This window comes from Terrapene carolina, unplaced genomic scaffold (genome assembly GCF_002925995.2).
Source record: "Terrapene carolina triunguis isolate 2854851 unplaced genomic scaffold, T_m_triunguis-2.0 Scaffold96, whole genome shotgun sequence".
In the NCBI taxonomy this organism is placed as follows: Eukaryota; Metazoa; Chordata; order Testudines; family Emydidae; genus Terrapene; species Terrapene triunguis.
In genome coordinates, this window is record NW_020664447.1 from 39,436,445 (window position 1) to 39,460,970 (window position 24,526).

Genomic DNA, 24,526 nt, shown 5'->3' on the forward strand with positions numbered 1-24,526 from the left:
TTGGGAGGGAGATAGGTGGAGCATCAAACTTGAAAGGTGCGGAGACCGTGAGGTAGGCTGGAAGCGGAAGGTGATATGTGTGTGATGGGAGGGGCAGGGATGGATGGAGGCAGCCTGGTAGTTGTAGGGAGAAGAGTTTGGATGAAGCCATTGGAGTTGAGGAAGTGTACAAGCCACAGGGAGGTGAAAGATGTTGCTGGTGGGGGGAAGTGATTGGGAACTTAAATATTGAGCCAGGACAGGAGCAGGAGCAACAGGGAGAACCACAAATTATATTAGAACTATTCCTTCCTTCTAAGAGAGGTGTTACATAACACCAGAACACATCTGGATGAAAGGGTTAAATCGCTTTCTAGGGATAAGGTGGACTTTTGACTTGGAATATTCTTTACCTACAGATAAAAGTTCACATTATTTACTGGAGAAAAATGCCCAGAGCTTAGACCTTCAGCATTCCAGAAGCAGTAAGTCCAGTGGTGGATACAGGCCTGTAGACATGAACGAGAGGACATTTAAACTCTCTCTGCATAAAGAGAATACTGCTGAACACATACATTTCTGCTCCTGTTTTATTTTTATTTTTTTCATCTACCCATTGGACCTGAAACTGCTATATGTTTCTAATATTTTTAGTTTTTTCAGGTTTATTCACCAGAAATGCTTTTTGTAGTTTTTAGAAAACTGATAGTTAAATTTGTCATTTGGGCTTTGTGTTTGTGTTTTTCCTGACACAGAACTTATAGGCCTAAAAGCTTGTTTCAAAATGGTTGGCTTTGAAATGATAAAAAAAAATCAAGTTTTAAGCATTGTAAAAAGTGATGGGCCATATTCTTTGCTTGCTTCTCATGGCAAGCCAGAAACAAATGTCTAGTTCCTGGTAAGTGCCTTGATGCCAAGTCTTCCAATCTTAGCCTCACTTCAAAAGCCTTGATACTCAAGGAATCTATATGTGCACTTGTGGATGAGTGATCTGACAAAGCACAGAAAAAGAAAAGAACAAAGTTATGAAATCTTAGTTATCTTGTCAAATGGATTTTATGTGTCCATGCCCTCTCTGTACAGCTCTTACAATGCAAGTTTTTGGTACTATATTTGACACATCTCAAAGCCAAATTCTACTGTGGAATTTCTGCTAGCATCCACGTCTGATTTATCAAGACTATCCAAGTAAACTTCCTTGACGTAGTATTCCTTATCAATTTTTTTCCTCTGATCTCAAAGGCAAGCCTTTCTCAGTGCAATCCTTTGGTGTACAAAAAAAATAAATCCATTTGTCAACAGTCTCAGTTCATCATCAGGAAATGTATATGTCCCCAATTGTCCCTGTTTGTATCCATCCTGCAAGGAGGGAGACAGGTAGTAAGCATACCCCAGCCTTTCTAAGTTGGCCATGGCCCATGTGGATCTTCATTATAACATCTGTGAACTGTGGTTCCTTCTGTTTACAGAACCACTTAAGTTAATTCACATTAAAGAGCCTTTTATGAATCCTTCTAAATTAATGTCAAGCTTTTGTTCATTTCCAGAGTGAGAGTGTCTCAGATTCTCTGTCTAGATTTGAGTGGGAACGTGAACTTGACAGGTCCTGCCATTCCTGAAGAGCAAATTTTTGTTTCATCTGTTCATCTCTGATGGATGATGTAAAATCTTACAAGTGACAATTTGCCAGCTCTCAGATGCTTTAAATGATCCTCTTTCTTCATTCAGAAGAAGACTTGCAACCAGTTAACAAGCTTAAATCTGACATAGACTAGAAGGTAGGTCCTCCTATCATTTTAAACTGCCAATATGTTACAGACTCACTTGGCAACAGTCCAGTCTATGGTTAAAATGCTTCCCTGTGCAGGTTTTTAATGTCTTTTTTATAGACTCTTCTAAATTCTTTGGGAGTGAGACCAGGAAATGATAGATTTGGAATTCCAAGGATTTTCCACCTCATTGCACCTAATAAACAATATAGAATATTAGACTGCTTAATAGCTAAATGGACACTTTTTCCCTTTGGCTCTTTTCACAAGAGTGGCAAATTACTAGGTTCTAGTAATGTTATGCAACTAGAACATTTGCCAGTGAATTATGACAACTTAAGCAGCTAACTTATAAGAGTCAGAATTGTCTAATGACTCTTTTATACTAACTTTCTCTGATCCAACTATAAGCTTGTGCTCTGCCTCTGGCATTATTCGTTGTGGCTTGTGTCTCTTTCCAGAGATACAGGAGTTCAGTCTCTTTCTTGTAGAACTTCATCTGCTTTGCTCCAAGATGGATGATATCCTGGCCAAAGTTATAAAGACCAGGGCTACTACTGGATTCATTGGTTTCATTCAAACTGGGTACATGAAGTACCAGGCAGTAGAGAATCCGAAATCAACAATAGCTTTTCCACAGTCATCAGTGCCAAATTTCCAATATGGTGAGTTCTCCCACTTGTACGGGGGTTTTGCTTAGTGCACAGACTCTTGTTTCAACTCTTTGGGCTAGCCCTGTTCTTTTCCATTGATAATTTTTAAGGCTTGTTGAACAAGTCTAGGGTCATATGGTTAAAACACAAGTGATAGGCAGACTGTTATATTAGAGATGTTGCTGACATCAGAGGAGCTGAACCAGTGCAGTGTTGAGAAATTTTAGGAAAAAAGGCTATGTAGACAAAACCCAAGAATTAGAATCTGTGGAGACAGATGATGAATAAGAAAATGAAAATGAACTCTAACTCATTGGTTCTCAAAGCCGGTCTGCCGCTTGTTCAGGGAAAGCCCCTGGCGGGCTGAGCCGGTTTGTTTAACTGCTGCGTCCGCGGGTTTGGCCGATTGCGGCTCCCATTGGCCGCGGTTTGCCGCTCGAGGCCAGTGGGGGCTGCCGGAAGGGTGGCCAGCACATCCCTTGGCCCGCGCCACTTCCGGCAGCCCCCATTGGCCTGGAGCGGCGAACTGCGGCCAGTGGGAGCCGCAATCGGCCGAACCTGTGGACGCGGCAGGTAAACAAACCGGCCCGGCCCATCAGGGGCTTTCCCTGAACAAGTGGCTGACCGGCTTTGAGAACCACTGCGTTTAACTGAAGTTTTCAGAATGTACTGCCTCCCAAATCCACACTCTCTCCCTCCAACCCATTTGTCTTTGAAGATTTTTTTTCTAGGCAGCCAGAAAAGAGGAGGGAGCATTCTGCATCCCTCTCTTGGCATATACAGTGCCAGTATAATGTGTTCTTTTCTCCAAAGTGAATGGAACATGGGCAGAAGTGAAGATATAGAAGGAAGGATAGAATTATGGAAAATGACATGCATTAATATGTATATATTAATAATGTATACTTTTTTTGTTTCTTTTTTTAGTCAAACTTTGCTATGGGACGTTTCCCTAGCACGTGTAGGAAGTGCTACATGCTGGATTTTGGCTTGGCACGACAGTTTACAAACTCATGTGGGGATGTCAGACCGGTAAGAATTTTTTTTCCACAATTATTGTAAATGATTATTAATTTGCTATGATAATATACCAAAATCTTGCTGGATACTGAATTGATACAGTATCTAAATTTGGTTCACTCCATTCCAGAACAGAGATGCCATATGATCTAGTGGGAAGTTCAAAGGACAGGAAACCAGGAAGAATCATGGGTTCTTTCTTTGGCCTAAGATATAGATTTATTGTGTGCCCTTGGGCAGTACTTGAATGCCTTGTATATCAATCAATCTATCCAGCTGGAAAATTAGGCAAAAAGCAGAACCTTGCTGAATAACGGATGTTACATCAGAGCTGAACTTTTTGTAGTAAATACATTACAGAAAATAATATAGAGGAGAAAAACTCAAACAGTATATTGAAAACATACAGTAGTTTGTAGAGGAAAGAATTGGGCGGAATGGTAGAATGAAACAGAATACAGCTAAGTTTAGTTACAATATTGCCATAAGAAATACAGTAATTTTCAAAGATGAATTAGGAATTGGGGAATGACTATGATTTAGAGAGGATCATCGATACAGGGATCTGAATAAGAACATTGCAATAAGTACAGTAGAGCCTCCCTAATTCACTGTTGATTAGGAGTCCATTGTGAATTCCTGAAGTTTGCAAATTGGGAAGTATGTGAACACAATGTATGAGAATACATGATAAAATGTAGTTTATATGTTTGACTAGTTTTTAGTTTTAATGTTTATGGTAATATTGAATAACGTAGTAGTCAATATTATGTAGTATATTTTGTACATGTAGTGAAATTGAGTAATAGAAACATTCTCAATAGCATTTACAATTCAATCTTGGCTGCGAGGTAGGGCAAAATGGCTATTTTTGTGTGTGCAAATTCTGAGGTGTGTGAATTAGCAAAGTAAATTAGCGAGGTTCTGCTGTACTCTATTCCTTCAGTCATAATGCTGGACATTGCAATGAAAACAAAGAGCAGGGGAGACCAACAGAGTGGCTGCAGCTGTTGGAAAGGTGAGCAGGTAGTTTTTCATTTTCATAAGCTATTGTCTTTTTCTGTGTGTCTGGTGTTTACGGTTGTTTTTCTGACTTGTAATTTTGAAATGAAACAAATACTTAAGATTCTGTAATTCAAAAACATACATCCACCAATGGTAGTATTTTTAGGAAAGTTAAGAGAAATACTATATTTTCTGTTGCAAGCAGTTAACACATACATCTCTACCCCAATATAACGCTGTCCTCGGGAGCCAAAAAATCTTACCACATTATAGGTGAAACTGCATTATATCGAACTTGCTTTGATCCGCTGGAGTGCGCAGCCCCACCCCCACGGAGTGCTGCTTTACCGTGTTATATCCGAATTCGTGTTATATCGGGTCGCGTTATATCGGGGTAGAGGTGTATTTGTTTCTCTTATAAAAACCCATGTGTTGCCTTTGTTTTTCATTGTAGCGCCCTGCAGTATAACTGAAGTAGTTCTTTAATGAAATGTAGTCTATTTTCAGGCTTTTCTGATGGTATAATGCATACTGTAATGATGACACAGTATCAACAAGGAAAATGCATATTAGTTTTTATTTGCACTAATCAATCACTTGTGTCTTTCGTTTAAATAGCAAGTAGTTCTTGTTGCCCCAACAAGATGACTACTAATAAAACTGAGTTGCATTTTCTTTAAGCAAAATATCCTCTGTGTTTACATCGTCTCTTCACTGCCGTATAGTGATTCTTATTCTGATCTTCACTAGATTTCCTTATAGGTTTTCCTAAATATATTTCACAAATAATCTGGAGATAGTAAAAAAAAAAAAAAAATTCTCCAAAAATTTTGAGGTGTATTATGTTTTTAAATCTAAAATATGATAATAAAAGTCAACATATGTTATGGAGTGGTAGTTGCTGCTCCATAGTTAAGGTTGATTCTGGCTTTTTATAATAAGACTGATTTTCAACACCCCTAACTTCCCCCAAAAGAAACCAATCTCACTGAAACTTCTCATGCCATGTATTGTCCCTGAATCCTTGAATTGTAATGGGAAGTTTAGTAAAAATCAGAAAAGGACTTTTAAAGTTATGGTGCCAGATCCTCAGCTCTCTGGCTCCTTTGTGATGCTTAGGCAGTGCAAAGTAGCTAGACAACTTCCCTAAAGGGCACCTGGGGCTGGGAATTCCTGAGGGTTATAAAGCCATTTTACCAGCTGCAAACCAGTTGCTTCCTGTTACAGTGTAGGGGCCGCTGTTGCTTCGGAGGCCCCTGGGGCCAGCTGCATCAGCCGCTGCTCAGGCGGCCCTGGGGCCAGCTGCCTAGAGCCGCCTGAGCAGCAGCAGGTACAGCTGGCCCTGGATTCATCCCAGCTGCTCGGGCGGCCCTGGGGTCAGCGGCACTGGCTGCCATAACTGCGGAAGTCACAGAGGTCCTGGAAAGTCACAGAATCCGTGACAGACTTGTAGCCTTATTAATAATCATTTAACATAGGGCATATCTACACTGCCCCATAGTTTGATGTGAACAGCAACGTGCATCAAAGTGTTGCACTTTAACTTCCCCATGTAGACCCTGCGAGCATGAACTAAAAGGTTCCTAGTTTACATTAATTTAGTCCTCCTCTAAGACTACAGAGGCAGTTCCCACACCTTGCATCTGGCTTTTATAGAATAGCTAACTCTAGAGCAGGGGTTCTCAAACTGGGGGTCAGGACCCCTCGGGGGTCGTGAGGTTATTATATGGGGGGTCATGAGCTGTCAACCTCCACCCCAAACCCTGCTTGCCTCCAGCATTTATAATGGTGTTAAATATATTAAAAAGTGTGTTTAATTTACTGGGGGTGGGGGTTTGCACTCAGAGGCTTGCTGTATGAAACGGGTCACCAATAAAAAAGTTTGAGACCCACTGCTCTAGAGTATACAAAAATATTCATCACATTGTAGGTAGAATTGTTGAATTTAATGAACCTTTAAACTCCCTACCCTCCATTAGTTGTATTGTCTTCAGTGGAACAGACTGAGCAAATTTAAAACTCAGTATAATTCTTAGCTCTTCAGAGGGATGAGGGAATTTTGTTGAATTACCCTATCGTTACATAATATAGTACAGCTCCTGTCACTGTCAAAATGAGAAAATAATGTTCACTAAGGCTACAGTGCTTCTGTTCTTCAGTTTATGGATTCTTTTGAACCTATCAGCCAGTAATAGAATTCCTAGCATGACTAATGGCCACCATTTTAGGTGCTGACAATTTTGTTTGTTATACGTTCCATCTCTTAAATTCACTTTTAAAATGTTATGTGTCCTCAAAATATTTGGGGATATTTCCTGCTAGTATTTAACTATTTTATGTGCTTTTATGTCCACACAATATTTGCCTTCAGTTTTGGAACTGAGAAACATGCTGCAATAAAAGTTGAATAATTTTACATGCCTTAAACAAAGTTTGTTTACCTACAAACTTGCATTAGCATTAAAATTACCTGTAAAATAAAGGCCTCTTTATTTTACTTTACAGGGATATATGACCCTCTCAGTCAGTGGGAAGTCTGTCAGTTGTTTTTGTTGTCAAAAACCATTGACCAGGTAGAGGAGACATAGTTCACAAATATTTTAGATCACATGGCCCTGTGTCTCTTGCCTTTACATATAGCCAGAATGAACGCACATTGTGACAGTACCACTTCATCACATATGTAGAAATAAGTACCAAATACCAAAGTCTTGCTAACAGTATTCTTTTCTCAGGTATTTTCCCCCAGTGCATAGAACAGGAAATGCATATTTTCAGCAGCAAAGACAGTTCCTGAGAATTAGCACAAAGCTAAACTTTTGAAACTTTAATTTTTATCATTCTGCTACTCCCAGTTTAGTGTGGAGAGCTTGATTCCATTTGCTAATAGCTAACTTAATCTGAACAAGTGATTAATCTTTTTTCCCCTTGTATTGGGCACCGCTAGATTTGAAATGACTTCTAGTGCACACAACTCTCTGAAGGCTTGTCTACACTGGCACTTTACAGCGCTGCAACTTTCTTGCTCAGGGGTGTGAAAAAAACACCCCCTGAGCACAGCAAGTTTCAGCACTGTAAAGTGCCAGTGTGGACAGTGCACCAGCGCTGGGAGCAGTGCCCCTCATGGAGGTGGTTCTCCCAGTGTTCTGCCACGACTACACAAGCCATGTTAAAGCGCTGCCACGGCAGCACTTTAACGTTGCCAGTGTAGACTAGCCCTTAGTCTCCTCTCCACAATTCAAAACTGTGGTTTGACTACTTCTGTGTTTATTTAATCACACAGGACATGCTGAACCCTCAGGATAAGGCTCATTGGCTGTAATCTTGTCAGTAGCCTTGATACTGTTGATCATGAGATGATATTGACACATCTGCAGACTCTGGCAGGCATAGGTGGAATTGTGTTTGAACAGCTCCATTTTTCACCCCTCTCATAGGGGACCATTTGCTTTTCCTCCCCAAGGACATGTGAAATTTGCAGTTTTCAGGTCTCCTCTGTTCACGGAAACACAAAGTTACATACAAAAAAAAAAAGACATTGAAAGAACATTAAGGCTGAAAAGTCAAGAATGCAAAAGTTAGGAAATGCCAAAATTAAAGTTGCCCATGCAGTCTTTAATTATATGATCATTATTACTTTTTTCCATAGGATATCTTCCTCATTCAGTGCCATAAATTCAATCCTGTTGAACCATATTAACTTCCAGATGGTTCATTAATAGTATTAGAGAAACCTTTAGGTCCAAAGCACAGATTTTTGCCTCTTGAGCTAAAAGAGTGATGATAGTAGTAGAACATAAGAATGGCCATATTGGGTCAGACCAAAGGTCCATCTAGCCCAGTATCCTGTCTGCCTACAGTGGCCAATGCCAGGTGCCCCAGAGGGAATGAACAGAAAAGGTAATCATCAAGTGGTCCATCCCCTGTCACCCATTCCCAGCCAGCTTCTGGCTAACAGAGGCTAGGGACACCATCCCTGCCCTTTACCCTAAACCTGTCTTCCATGAATTTATCTAGTTCTTTTTTGGAAGGCTGTCATCTTCTTTGTGGGCAATCACTAAAAGGAGATGAGGCATGAATTTTGCCAGTGGTTTCACAGCATTTGCTGATAGCAGAGGAATGATGAGACATGGGAATCCTGAGTTTATATTCTATGGGGGGAGTGAATTCTAGTGGTAATAGATCTTCTGCCTTTACCCTCCACTTTCCTTCCCCCCAGGCCTGACCTTTTCTGTCCCCCAGCCCCTCCAGCCTATCCTAGTGACAGTTCAAGACAGTATCCTTGTCTCCCCTCCCAGCTCCTTGCCTAGGCCTAGCTCCTAATCCTTGCATTCCAGTGAGGCTATCTCCTCTGTCTCCTCCTCCCTGCATGAGTACCAACAGAGGGAATATTGTAAGTCCAGGAGAGACTGTCTCCTTGTTCGCAATTCCTGTGCTCGGTACCACAGTGGCCTATGGCTGCCCAGAGGAGCAATTGCAGGAAAGGCCTGCTCAGCCCCGTAGCCCTAGGATGAAGCATACTTAGTACAGATGTAATCCTTGGAGAGATTAGCTGCCAAACTCAAACAGCTTTCTGTTGGGTATATGTGAACTGAGGTTTTTAGAAGCTCATGCTTGTCCAAATGTGGCCAAATTATCTGGGGACAGCAAAAAGCTTTGACACCATGGTGGCACCCCCTTCTTGAAAAATTTCAAGACCCTGCCCCAAAACATGGAGGCACTAGAGCCTCTTAATAAAATGTTGTAAGAATTTTTTAACATGAGTAAATTGACATCATTTCTTTTCACTTCGTTCTGAAAAATGATTGAACTAGTTTTGCTGAAGGTAATAAATATATCAATCAGCCTGAAGTAGACACCTGGCATGGGAAATTTCTGCCCAAACAATTAAAGTTTGGCAAAGTTATAAGGAATTGAAACAAGGGCTTGTAATGGGAGGTGTCCGGCAACCCTACCGTTGGTGTCTCTACCTGCACCGCCTATAATACATTGTAAATGAAGCTCTGAAGGTGGCAGCCAGGCAGAAAACCATTTCACAGCAAGCTCTATAGCAGTTAAGGGCAGGGAATTTTGGGCCAAGCTCAGGAAAACCTCCATTAGAAAGTGTTTATGTTGCAAAGTGGAAATGGAGATTCATTCAGTCCAAAGGAATTGATTAGCTATCTTTTCCAGTACCTACTTACTATTGTTTAATGTTATTGTGGCAGCTCCCAAAGGCCCTAGTCATTGTGTTAGGTACCTTACAAAGAATGAAGACACAGTCACCTCCCTGATGTGAGTTTGGCTCCCCTTCCTCTTTACCTTCTATTTCTATGTGTATAAAGACAAAAATCCTAAATGTCAACTTCTGCAGCTGCACTTAACTGCCTGTCATGCTCCAAATCCAGTTCTTTGGAAATGATTCCCCTACCCATCCTATTAATTTAATCACAGAGCCTTAATGGAAGATCATAGACTCTTTTTGTGCAAATTTTACAGCAGCTTTGAACATTCTCTAGTTTAGTGCAGTTTTTTTTTTTATCATCCTCCTCTACCTTCCTGAAATGGTTGTAGAATTAAGTTAAAAGCAGCTACAGCTTCTGTAACAAATTAAATTACTCTCTATAGTAAGGAGATGTAATTAAGGGAAAAATTGCTCCCATGATGTTTTAGAAACCTGCCTTACCATAGAAAGCATGAAATCTCTATTTAATACTGACTAAGTGGTGTAGCATGAGCATAAGATTTAAATTTTTCTATCTTTATGTAGATTTTTTTTTAATACTGATTTGATCTTCGTCCATCGGAGAATGTATTTCGCCTGTTAAAACTGGTGCTCTACATTGAACTGAATGAACCCATGTTTTAATCTTTTATATTATGGTTTACAATGAGATAAAATAAGGACAAATGATAATGTGATTGTTGTATTCCCTTCTGCTCCCTAGCATAAGTAATGAGCATGACATAAATAATACTAAGAGTACACTTACCCTGGTTCAGTTTGCCTTGAAAATATAGTAAAGAACAATATGATACAAGACTGAGATGATCATATTTGTCATGGAAAACATATTTCGGTCAAGAGAATGGATTTTGCGAAGAAAAATGGCAGAATAAATGGATAATTCTATACTTCATCAATAAAAGTAAAATAAAAAACAAAAACTCAGTTTCTTATTGGAAGATGTTAGGATGCAGGATTTTGGCAATTCTACAAGTTTACCCCTTACCAGCATTTGTAAGCTGCACCTTTTGAAAATAATCTTGTCTCTCTGTAGCTACCCTTGGTTCTCCCCACACTCTTCATCTGTATTCTGGCATCCATGTTGCTGTCCTCCAAATTCCATCTGCCGTCCACCAAATTCCTCCCCATCAGCCTTCCTTTCTGACTTAAACTCCTGGCTCTCTCTTTTCCTCTCCTTGCAGTCTCCCTCACTGATCCTTGGTGACTTCATTTCCACGTTGGTGACCCATCTGACCTCTTGGCCACATATTTACTAAGGACTTTCAGACACCGTTTTTACCAGTTTTCCCCCAGTCCCCATCCAGGACCCATGTCTGGGTACTGGATTATGCTGAAAACACTGGGGTCAAGATCTGCGCTTCCTGCCTAAGCTCATTCATTTCATTTCACATTTCATTCACGTGCAGTATCTACCTCTCTCTGGGTGGTAAGTGAACCGTCCGTTGGGGGAGGCTAGCCTCCGCGCTCCCCTTTGTCCTGAGACCCCATCCCTCTCCCTCCCCCCCCCACCAGAGCCCAGAGAACCCCCAGGGCTGCCATCGGCCCCTTGCCCCAGTCCACCCAAGCACCCCTAGCCCTCGAGCGCTGGGCAGGTGGCGCGGCTGCAGCTCTCCCAACCCCAGCCCTGGAGTGCCGGGCAGGCAGCACGGTCCCAACGCCCCCAACCCCAGCCACGGAGTGCTGGGCTGGCAGCACGGCCTGGTCCCAGCCCCCGCAGCTCCGGGCCTTGCAAGCACCAGCCCCAGCCTCCCCAAGTCCCGGTGACCGGCCAGCCTGCCCCTGCCCCAGCTTGGGCCACGGAAGAACAGGAACTGGAAGCAGGCAGGAGGAGTTATGGGGGCGGAGCGTGGGTGGGGATATGCCGGGCTATTTGCATGGCCTATGATACCCACTGCCCATGTGCCTCTTCTTCCCAAGCCGTACCTGGGAGGGCTGGGCTGGCCACCTCAAGAAGCACCTCATGGAGGTTGCCATGAGACCACAGTTATATCCAGGCTGGGGAACACTCCCATCTCCATACATCTGATATATGTGGCAACGGAATGGGCCAGGCAACAACACCCACACTTCATCGTGGTACACAAGGAGGGTAAGTGGCTGGACGGTGGACCTTCTGGGTTGCAAACTCTTCTCCTTGGCCAGCCTTCAATTCTGGATTTCCAATTACCTGGCGCTATTTGCTAAATATGACTTTTTAACTTATGACAAGGTGGAGGACTTTGCAGACAAGCTTCCCCAGCAGTATTGTGCCCGCTTCCAGGCTATCTTAGAGGAGGGCAAAATGGTTGCAAGGACGACACTCCAATTCCGCTGTGGACACGGCAGACACCTCTTCACACACAATGGCTACGAGGATCATCATGAGGAGGGAATTGTGCTACCTCTCATATCATTCTGTTTTATATCATCTGGTTTCCCACGGGAAGTATGGAATACCATAGAGGACCTCCCTTTCGATGAGTCTCACCGCTTCAATCAGAAGACTGACAATTCCCTCCACTCCGTCAAAGATTCCAGAGACACTCTACAATTGTTGGGTATTTATACACCAGCACCCAAGCGCAAGTTCTACTGCCTGCCACTGACATGATTCAGAACTCCTCAATTTTTCCATCAATGGTCCTATGAGCATCCTCTCAAGCAACAGAAGACCCAAGGGCCCTGTCCTCCAGGCTCCACATCAAAGCCTTCAACATCTCATGCTCAGTCTTCGCAAAAGTGATATTTCTGAGTGCACATAGAGAGCCACAACCACCTTGCCTCCCACCGTACACCTGACCTACCCCCTTTGGGGGGAGCCTAGCACTCTTTTTACCAGCTTGGAGTATGATAATGGACAAGTGGGTCCTGGACATCATTCAACATGGCTATACGATTGAGTTCACAATGCTACTTCACCCATGACTCTGCTCTAGTCCCGCCTCAGGGATCACTCTCATGACAGTGTCCTCGCCCTAGAAGTGAACTCTTTTCTATAAAGGGGAGCGGTAGAACTTGGTCCAACAACTTACAATGGTGCAGGGTTCTATTCCATGTATTTCTTCGTACCCAAGAAGAAGGGTGGATGGAGACCAATCTTGGACCTGTGTCATCTCAATCAGTTCATATGCAAGCCCAAGTTTCATATGGCCATCTTAGCAGCCATCATGCACTCGCTGGAAAAAAGCATGTGGTTTACAGCTCTTGATATGCAGACGCCTATTTTCATATAGACATCCATCCAACCCACAGAAAATTCCTGATATTTGCAGTAGGCCATCAACACTTCCAATGAAGGGTCTTACCATTCGGACTCACCACTGCTCCATGGGTCTTTACTAAAAAGTTTTCTCCAATGTCAGAATATGGGTCCCTATATTCCCCTCCCTTGATGACTGGCTGCTAGCAGTGCGATCCAGAAGGGAGGGTTGAGCCTTGACCTCCGTTCTGCTCAGACTCCTCTCCTTCTTGGAGGTGAGTGTAAATGTTAAAAAATCGACTTTGGATCCCACACAGTCACTAGAATTCATAGGAGTCTGCGTCAATGCGGTCTTGACATGAGCCTGCCTACCAAGGGACAGGTTCCAGATGCTACAAGAGCTGATTGCCAAGATGGTTCACCAGTCCTTCTGTTACGGTAAGGACTTCCCTTTCCCTCCTTGGCCACATGGTGGCTTCCACGTACATCACCACCTTTGCTCGTCTTCGCCTTTGCTGCCTCCAGCTGTGGCTCCAGAGGGTCTGTTCTCCCTCCCGACATATCTCGGACTTCCCTTTGACAGTTCCCCCAGAGGTACTCCTCTTCCTCCACTGGTGGATGGACCCAAGTCAGGTCTGCACTGGGATATCTTTCCTTCTGTCCTCCCTGAGCACAAAAGTCATCACGGATGCATCACTTGCCAGATGGGGAGTCCAGAATGCACATCAGCATTCTGGAGCTTTGGGTGGTACAGAGGGCACTGTGCATGTTTCTCTCATCTATTCTTTCCCGTCATGTTCTTGTCATGTCAGTCAACACCACCATCCTTTATTATATCAACAAATAAGGTGGCATGCAGTTGCCAGCACTTTGTGCAGAAGTGGTTCATCTATGGGATTGGTGCATCACCCAGAAGAGCATATTGTAGCAACCAACCTTCCAGGGACTCAGAACGTGATTGCAGACTCTGAGCAGGAAATTTGTGGCCTACCACCAGTGGGAGCTCCATGACACCATAGCCAGCAACATTTTCACCCAATGGAGGACTCCAGCCTGGGACCTTTTTGCCTTCCACGCCAACAGTAAATGCATCAAGTACCCCCTTGATGCAGGTCTTGCCTCAGGTCTTGCCCCTGCTGACTTGGACATTTCCCTTCTTTTGGACTACGTTCTATCCTTGAAGGTGTCAGGACTAGCTCTCAATTCCATCAAGGTGCATGTAGCGGCTGTTAGTGCTTTCCACCCTTTTGTGGAAGGGCACTCTGTGTTTACACATCCATTGACTATCAGCTTTTGGAAAACCTCCTTTGGACTTATCCACCCATTCAACCTATGGCTCCCCAGTGGGACCTCAACCATGTACTCTTAACCTTAATGAATTTGCCCTTTGCACCTTTGGCCTTATGCTCCCTGTCTCTCCTTTCCATGAAGGTTGGCTTTCTGGTAGCTATTGCTTCCACGAGAAGGGTAGGTGAACTGGGGCCATGATGGTGGACCCCCTTTTACTGTGTTCCATAAGGACAAGATTTCTCTGCATCTGCATTTCAAGTTTCTGCCAAAGGTCTCATTGCACTTTCACCTCAAACAACCCATACACTTACCTGCTTTCTTTCTGAAGCCTCAAACCTCGGTGGAGGAGCAGCTCCTTCGCTCCCTCGACGTCTTCAGGGCCTTAGCCTTCTATCTGAAGAAGACAAGACCATTCAAGAAATCCCCTAAACTGTTTGTTGCAAAAGCTGAATGGATTAAGGGGCAGGTGCTTTCTACACAGAGGATTTCTAAGTGGATTTCGGGGCACATTATGCTCTGCTTTTGATTGTCAGGACTGTCTCCACCCCTTGGTGTCTGAGCCCATTCCATGAGAGCACAAGCATCAACTATGGCCATGCTTCACGATGTACTGCTTTTGGACATATGTAGGGTGGCCACATGGAGTTTGGTACATACCTTTGCTGTTCATTACACCTTGGTGCAAGACTCTGTGATGGATGCCTCATTCGGTGTGGCTGTCCTTTGTTCAGCAGCTCTGTCATCTTTCTCACACCCGCCTCCTAATTAGATACTGCTTGTTAATCACCCTCAGTGGAATACAGTAGGGACCATCACTCGAAGAAGAAGAGGAGATTACTTACCTGTTATTGGAGGTTCTTTGAGATGTGTGGTTCCTATCTCTATTCCAGTCCCACCCTCCTCCCCTCTGCTGTGGATCTGTTTGATTTGTGGTGGAGAAGGAACTGAGGGTGCGGTCAGTCCACCCCACCCATTATCATCTCAGAAGAAACCATGAGGCTGAGCAAGTGTTCATGCATGGATCAATGGACACTACTACTTTCAAATTCTCTGGCTCTGGACACATGGTGCATGGGTATAACCCTCAGTGGAATATACATAGGGACCACACATCTTGAAGGACCTCCAGTTACAGGTAAGTAACCTCCCCATTTCTCATCTGCTCTCTTCTTGTAACCCCTCCATTTGCCCCAGTGGACCCCATCCCAGCCCATATCTTTATCTTCATTGCGCCTGCTCTCATTCCCTCCCTTACTTTTCTCTTAAGTCCATGTCTACACTACAGTTAATTGCACTTAAGTTACGTTGACGATCATAAACCGCTGTAATTATATTGCTTGTGCATGTTCACACAATGTTCCTTGTGTCAGTGGAGCATGTCCACAGTTGGTGCTCTTCCTCTCCAGTGTCATTTGCTATTAGGAAACATGATATTTCACCTTTGGTTTAGATTATCCCAAATGACCTCCATTCCATTTACAGTAGGCAAGAGCCAATGCGAATGATTCTGGGGGCTACAAAAAGAGGACTTGCAGGAGGATTTTTTGGTGGATAAACACTGTGACATTTGATGGAATCCAAGAAATCACTACTGTAATTATTAACTCCCTCTTCCCTTCTACATATTCCCTCATCCACAACCTTCCTTCCCACCACATGTCTATTTTCTAGTACAGTGCAAAACAATCCCAGGGATTAGCCCCCGGAAGTTAGCAGATACCAGTTCCTCACATAAACTGCTGATGCAGAATGCACTGATACGTAGCTATCTGCATGGCCAGTGAATTAATGACATATCCATTTGTCATCCTGATAATTAGTTAGGCTTTCCTGACTCACTAACTCAGAGGCCTGGCTTCTGATCTCCTCTTTGGGTCATTCATTCCATCTGATTCAGACTTTCGCTACAAAGTGTGACATAACACTGAAATAGCTGAGGAGTTTACCCATACTTGAAAATGGGAACATATTGCCACATACTCAGAAATCTTCACATGCTTGTCTGTTTAAAAATCCAATATAAATTTTTTTGTTCTTATTCTTCACGATCCTCAAAACTTTCATTTATACCTCTCTCATCTCTGTTTATGGCTGTTGAGTTGGAGTGATAGATTGTTCTCCTGTATTGTATCTGACGTAGCCTCTGTGTGCCTATTGCACCATCTCTTCAGATCATCCTCTTTTTTCTTCTTATGACATCTAATCATTTCTCATAAAACAATGAAATCCTATTTTCCTAATGAGTTTCCTGTTTCATTCCTCAAAACATTTTTCACTGCAGCCCTCCGTATTCCACTCTCTATTAAATGAACAGATGCTTCTTGTAATCTTGTTTTTGTGTATTTGTATGTATATTCAGTAATTTATTACAAAGTGTGATTTTGTTAAAAAGAAAAGACACCATTCAAAAATATATGTTACAGCATTGAAGAGAAGAGTTCTTGTATTCCATGGGACTCTCTGAATTTAACTTTAAATTTAACATATTCCTAATGAGCAGGGAAAAGTAAAAGTTTTAGAAAATTATGGAGAGGGTCGTTGGTTGAAAGGCTATCTTGCTTGAATAGAAATGTTTTGCTACTCTCTTGTTACTCAGCCTCAAATTTATGTCTAAGGCTCAGTGTCTGAGATGTCAGTAAAAGGAAGTGCATCCCTCGTGCTCACCCTTGGGACTCAATATGCTTAGATATTATTAGGTTATTAAATCAATGGAGACAATTTTTTCATTTGTTCCAAGTCCTCCATTTAGGTTTGCAATTTAAACAGTTTTGGTTGCAGTCTATTGATTATTGTAATATATCTCTACAATACTCTGCCTCATCTGGTTAATTTTCAGTTTAAAAGAAAAAAGGTTAAAACTCTTTACAATAAAGAGCAGCTAAAGAATCCTATTTTGAACCCTGTTTTGCATGTTACAGATTAGAGTTGCTCTTGCACAGAAGAATTTATGGTAAAATAGAGCAAGTTAAAAATCTTCATCCCTGTTTTAGTTATTACAGTATGTTCATTGGGAGACCGGCAATTTTTAATAATCTCCTGGATTTTTGTGTGCGAGTTGATCTAGTTCTAAAGAGAAAAGAGTCTCCATAGCTTACTGAGTTTATATAATATCGGTAAGGACTGTTTGCTTGTTAGTAATGAATCAATCTGATACTTAGGACTTAACTCAGAGATCAACATACATTGTATTTTTGTAGGGCTGTGAAAGAGGGAGGAGATGAAGGGAAGAGATGTACATAAATAGCTCAATTACTGGAATGGCATGGAATCAGCTGTGCTTACACCTACAGCAGAGGACAGGCATATGAATAGCTTACCTGGTTATATTTTCTATTTTCTATTTATATTTAATTTGGTTAACCTTGCTTTTTTCCTAAACGGACTGGAAGTCCTGCACCAGCGTATTAGGACAAATCATATCATTGTCAATAGTTTTATTTAGAATGCACATGTAAATATTATGCCATGCAGAAGATTAGGTAGTATCTCCATTTTCAACCTCACACTGTGTATGCAATATACCTGTTTATGCCATATCATGTATAGCTTGTGCTCAATTTAAGAATTATATATTTTTTAAAATAAGGCAACATCCCTGCAGGTCCTTGAAAAAGTATCCCCCCTGTTAACATGTGATTTATTATTTATATAGTATGCTTTTGGTCTTGTTTAATGTATTTCTATATATGAACATATACAAAGATCTAATAGAACATTATTGTAATGGAGCGTTGTCAATTTGTTTGAACACCAAACAATATTATATATTAAAGAGAATGTAAATACTTGAAGAATTATTTCTTCATTAAAGGTTTGCTTCAGTTGAGGATCCAGTATGTAATCTATTTTTAAAATGATATAAAGAGTGTATGTGTACACAGGTATCTTTGTAGTAATTATATCCATGAGAAAGATTCTTATATTTCAGCAACTATGTAATAAACTATATATATTTTGCATCTTTTGAGCTTCTCACATGCCCTCTAATCACTTTGCTTCTGGAGTAGTGAAGCCATCCCCTGCCTATTATTCGAAGCAGATTGTCATGTCACAGCCAAGTCTGTAAAGAGCGCAAGTAAAAGTATCTAGTAAGAAGTGTTAAATTTGAGTCAGTGATTAAATAAACCTTTTGCTGTTTTGAGGCTAAAATGGTTTTTAATTTTTTGCTTGTTCTCAGGGCAGTGACATGGGAGCAGAGTTATGACTGTTTGGCTGAACTTAACTGAGTATTTCCATACTGTCCAGTGTTTGGAAACTTTTTACTTAAGTGTAACTTTAATTTTGTATTTCTGGCCTTCGAGGGTTCTTTTTAAAAACATACATTTTTATAATGTGTCATCCAAGTAGGTTTATGGTACTTTAACTACCAGATTTTTGCCTGGGAATTTTATTAAATCTTTACAAGTGTGCACAGCTGGAATTCATCTTTTTAGAACAAACTGGAAATATAGCATCATGTTTTGGAGGAATACTGACTCTAAGCATTGAGGTGTTTACATAAAATATCTAACAATGCCTGAATTTCACCTCTCAAACAATTGCAAATCCATTTAAATCCAGAGGAAACAAATTATCTAATAAAGTTCTTATGGGCAGTCCCTTGCAGAAGACAAAATCCACTCTTGATTCTCTACTGATTCAACAGGGAATTGAAGAACCCCACAATAACAAAATTCTCAGCTCTGACACCTGCTAAATCTGAGAATCTGCCAGCAAGTGCTGTAAATACTGATCCTTACGAAAAGGTTCATGAGAAGACAGCTGTGAACATAAATGTTTAGATCTTTTTAATCACTATGGAAGCAATTAAAGTCTTAACAGCTGTGCACATAGGATTTGTGAATATGTTCTTCTACTCAGGTGTTTGCATAAGAAACCAAATAAATGCCATTTATCTTTGTTCAGTGCTCACAGGGGATTTGAACTTTTGGAGTATCCCCAGCAAACGGGCATTTATCATCAATTTTCAATATTTGTGCAACTGCAGATACTACCCTAGAAATATACTAAGAAAAGCGAAAAGTGCCTGCACAGACTATTGCACAGAAATGTGTTGGTGCAACACAGACATAATATTAAAACCACAGAGGTTTAGCCAAACTTTAAAAACTTAGAAATGGACTTGAGGAGATAAATGGAAAATAATAGTAATTAGAGGGCTGTTCCAGTTAAATATTCTTATGAATAATCACTTTTCAAATACTGTGTTCAGTACTTTTTATTACTCAGTTAAACACACAAACATAAAACTATAAAATCTTGAAATGTATATGCAGTCTTATGATTCTACTATGACTTCACTTTCCTAAGATATAGAAACTACTATGACCTGGAGTTCTTTGGGGTTTATATTAATTCTCTCTAAAGAATATTCAAGAATAAAAGCAAATGATTTTTATTATTTAGCAATAAGACACAGGACTGCACCTTGCTTATTTTTGTTTGTTTCCTGTTCCTCTTTGAATAGACTTGTGCATTTGAGAATGCCTGATTGACAGATAACTCTGTGTCCCTGTCCCATCCTCCACACAAAAAAGAGGGAAAAGAAAAGAAAAAAAAAGTCCTTGCAGAAGTCACATTGGGCATTATGGCAGAAAAACTGGCAATACTAGAATGATAACATAAAAAATGAGAGAAGATAACACACATACTGGATGCTTTGGATGAGAAGATTCTAAGCCTTTACTTGTAGACATCACAGCAGAGGCAGCAAGAAGGGCCAGCCCCAACTCAAACAGCATTGAATTTATTCTCTTAACCTTGCATTATAAGTAGATTTTTTAAATATAAAAGAGAATATTTATACGGGGCAAAGGCTGTTAGATCCAAGAAATGATTAGAAATGTATTATCTTTATATACTTGAGGCAAGGGAGAATTGTCCCAGGAAGACTTTTGAATTCCTTAAGTCTTTGTATTCACTCATATTAAAGCAACTATTGATTTTAACCCCAATAATATAGTTATATTTCTTCTGTAAATGAAATCTTGATCTAATTGAAACTAGAGAATGTAAAACTTAGTAGTTTATGACAAAGGAAAGTTCTCCAAACTGTTTTTAAGACTGGACCTTTGTGCTTGGGTGGGGTGCAGTTTTACTTATAACATTCGCCATTGCATACAAGTGTAATGACATGCTAATTTGTCAGCTAAAACCATTGCCATGTGTTGGAGACTTGTACAGACCCTAGGACCTGACTTTCAGAAATATTGAATGCCAGCTATGTTGCTCAGCTACCCTGGAAGTTGGGGCCCTAGTATGTAGCATAGATGTCATGACTATGTTTAGATTGATGAAAGCAAAGCTAATTACTCATGGATTTTCCTTGCTGATGAGCATAGCTGTAGTAAATATTTAATTTGTTAGGCAAGCTTTGTAGACAAGTCACCCGCTCCTGGCAAGTGTCGGAATAGCCAAAATGTACAAACATTGAGTTTACATCAAGAACAAAATCCTTAGGGAGGTCACAGGAAATGGTGGCCAAACATTTTTTTCTTTAATTGTTGCATGTAGGCACAATGGTGTTTTAGTGTGCTCAGAAAAACAGCAAAATAAGTTAGTTTTTTTTTTTTAAATGCAGAAAGGCTATGTATCTCCAAAAGCCTCCAATGCATTTTCTGCCATGAATGACAGGGTTAAAGCTAAACTCATACTTTTAGAGATGAGGGGGAAGTACTAATTCACTAACACAATAAGCACATGGTTGTTACAAGTACAGTGTTAAACTGAGAGCAGACTATGTGAGAAAGATTGTACTAAGCAGCATTACCCCTTGGTAACAGGGAGCTCTTCCAATTGGTAGTGCTCTGGATTAAACTGAAATAATTGGCTATAAGATGTTAACTAGTCGAAAAGGCTGTTCTTCAAAACCTAAACAAGAATGTGGAAAGCCATTTGCTTCAAGATAGAGGTCTATGCCATTTTGTTGCGTGCACTTTGCTGTGGACTTTTTGTCCTGGTGACATCTTGTCAAACAGCATCTCATTGCTGACATTTACTTTTGCAGTCTCTTGTCAGTAAGGTTCTGTTGGCAACCCAACAATACATAGCACACTGGTGTTTGTAATGCAGAATTACATGATCACATCTGATGTGGATTTTATCTTATCTTTCCTTGTAAATCCTCTCATCTTCTCTATCCCTATTGTCCAGTTCACATAACTTAACATCCTTGCCATTACTCAGACATATAAGTTCCTTTTTTCCATCTCTCTTTACATCCAGGTCCTCACCAAATTATATCACTTCCTCACCAAAGCCTACCCATTCACATATCTCTAAAATTCATCCCCTTCTTCTCTCCTTGATGACAAGATGCTCATCCATACTATACTTATTTCCCACCTCAACTACTGCAACCTTCTCCACTTCAGCTTTTCTTTCACCCATCATCCCAGGGGCAATGGTCAATAGGGGCTAATGGGACCAAGCCCAACTAGTAACGTCACAGCAGCATAGCATGCCTGTTATACTGCAAGGTAGTACTGGTGGACTCCTGTTGGGGCTGGAGGTGGTTCCATAGCTGCCAAATTTTGTGCAAGTCCATTTTACATTTTGTGCAAATTTAATTAGGATGTGGAAGAGTTCTGAGGTTAGATGTTGTAAGTCTGGAGGGTTGGGGGGAGGGGTGTATTCTGAACCTGGAACTGTTAGGTGAGTGATGGTTCAGAACTGAGGAAGTAGTTTAATAGCTGCCAAGTTTTGTGGAGCTGTGTGATGTTTTATGCAAATAAATTGTTTAACTTGCATATACAATATTTTGTATATAACCATCAATTTCAACTCTATGTACAGCACACTCTTCCTCAAGCAGTGGCAGAGATAGGACATGGAGCTGCATAAAACTTGGCAGTTGTGCTAGGGTGTATTTGAAAGGTAGATATTATGTTTTCTAAGGATGTTATATAAATATGGGCCAGATCCTCAGCCCTTTTAAAACTGTGTTTGTGCTGCTCTAGTGGACAGTCCTTTGAGAATTGGCTCAACTACACCAGATCTCTACCACCTTTCCCAGATCCTCCTTCCCTGTGTAGAGGGATGGCAAGGGATAGGAAGGGTTGTGCATAGAACAGATGTTTTTCTGAAATCTCCAACAGCATAATGGACCTGAAGGGACTTTTGCAGACTGGCACAATATAGAACAGCCCTGAGGCTGCTTTAAGTTGCATCAGTGGCTGAACTGACCCCTCCCACAGGGTTTGTGGGGCAGAAAAGTGGCAAAACATTACCTGTGTCCCTTACCACATACATCAAACCTGCACATGATGTACCTGACAATTCAACCCTGTGGGTTAGGAAGCAAAGATTTGGGGGGAGGGATAGCTCAGTGGTTTGAGCATTGGCCTGCTAAACCCAGGGTTGTGAGTTCAATCCTTGAGGGGGTCATCTAGGGCAAAAATCAGTACTTGGTCCTGCTAGTGAAGGCAGGGGACTGGACTCGATGACCTTTCAAGGTCCCTTCCAGTTCTATGAGATAGGTATATCTCCATATATTATATTACATCTCTACCCTGATATAACGCTGTCCTCGGGAGCCAAAAAATCTTACTGCATTGTAGGTGAAACCGCGTTATATCGAACTTGCTTTGATCCGCCGGAGCGTGCAGCCCCGCCTCCCCGAAGCGCTGCTTTACCGCGTTATATCCGAATTCATGTTATATCTGGTCGCGTTATATCGGGGTAGAGGTGTATTATGTCAATTGTATATGTAAAAATGGGTTAAAATATTGCCATTATGAAATGTCCAAAATGAAATGTGATGCCCTCTCACAATAGGGCAGTACTAGAAACTAAATTGTACTTTATGGATCTGAAGTTCTCCTACAATCAGTATTGCTAGCAAAGAGTAGAGAGAAGGTCAGCATAGACATTAAATGAATACAAAATACATAAAATGAGTAAAGATAGACATTAGAAACATTATACCACTTATAATGACTCCTCTCGGTCCATCTTCTCATCTGTCTTGGCCAAGTGAACTTGTAGCTTTAACTTCCTTCAGATCATCCTTTATCCCTTCCTCAGGTCTGTGATTAGCCCTCATGAAATAATGGGGAGTGGAGTGCATGGAGTAGCAGGAGATGCCAAGGAGGAGAAGAGCTGGGACTGCAGATATGTAGTCAGTGGGTGCTGAAACCAGGGAATGGAGGACACTTGTTGACATCTTTATGTTGCAGACTGCTCCCAAGAATAGATTGCTGTAATAATTCAAGTGGGGGAGTTGTCTAGATAGCTACCTGCTTACCCACAGTGCCTTTTCTCTTCTCTTGCCAAAGCACACAGACAACATTAAAATCATCAAATGATCTTCTACACTGCTTCCTGTATGGATCCCTCTGGTCAGTGGAGCTAGGGCAGAGAAGGTAGCTGCCAGAGTGAGGGTGCGAAACAAAACGAAGGGCAGGTGCAACCAAAGGATAGGAGAGGGGAGAGAGAACAAAACATATGCAAATAAACAAAGCACGTATGGAAAAGAATACAAAGCTGTGTGGTAAAGTATAAAGTTTTTACCAGCTTTACTTTGGAATGGCCTTAATACTGATGAATACCATCACATGAGACTTCCAAAATTGAAGCTGATCCATTGTTATCTTGCATCTCAGATTGGGAAAATTTCTTGGGGAGTAATTTCACACTTAGAGAGAGAAGGAAACATTTCTATTATGCTTAGTTTTTTAATGGTGTCTGAATCTTCCCTCACCTTCCTGTGTATATGGTTTGTCATGTTAGTTTAGCTTAGAATAATATTTTTGTATATACAGTAGTTTCCAATTGGATAAGTTGTCTAGTTCTTAGAGTAGACTGCTCTCCAGTGCCCTTTTGGGTACTGGATTTGGAACCACTCATGCCGTGCTCTCGTAGCTTCAAGGCCTGTCATGCCTGTGGCAAGCCAATGCCAGTCAGTGACCCCCACCCGAGCTGCCTGAAATGTCTGGGGGCAGCCCACGTAGGTGACAGATATCACATTTGTAGAGAGTTCAAGACCCATTCAAAAAAGGGCAGAGCAGCCAGACTCAAATATTTGCTTATGGAGTCTGCGCTTCGCCCTCCATTGGAACCTTCCTGCTCTGAATAGATACTGAGCACGTCCAAGTTGGTCAGGCATGCTATGCCTAGCCGAGTCTTCAGGCAAACCAGCTGTGCTGGGTTACATCACAGAAACCCCCTTGGGACTGTCACCTGATGTGCTGAGACTACCTCTGATCCCATTTTCTCTGCCAGGTTGGGCCTCCAGAACCCTGCCTTATTGAGCCAGACACACCAGTCTGCTCCAACAAAGACCCAGGGTCTGAACCACGTGCCCCAAAGCTGCAGACTTAACTGAAAACAGCTTAAGAAGTGCTCCTGTCTCCAGCACCCAGACACCCAGCTCCCATTTGGATCCAAACCCCAAATAAATCCGTTT

General features: G+C 41.6%; 1 protein-coding gene across 1 annotated transcript in view; it reads left to right on the forward strand.

Annotated features, from left to right (window-relative positions):
• Positions 1 to 24,526, forward strand: part of TTBK2 (tau tubulin kinase 2) — a 212,099-nt gene that overhangs the window by 108,088 nt on the left and 79,485 nt on the right. Inside the window, exon 5 of the mRNA XM_026651392.1 lies at positions 3,329 to 3,433. Within this exon, the coding sequence (XP_026507177.1) occupies positions 3,329 to 3,433 (105 nt within the window). The remainder of the gene's footprint in view (positions 1 to 3,328; positions 3,434 to 24,526) is intronic.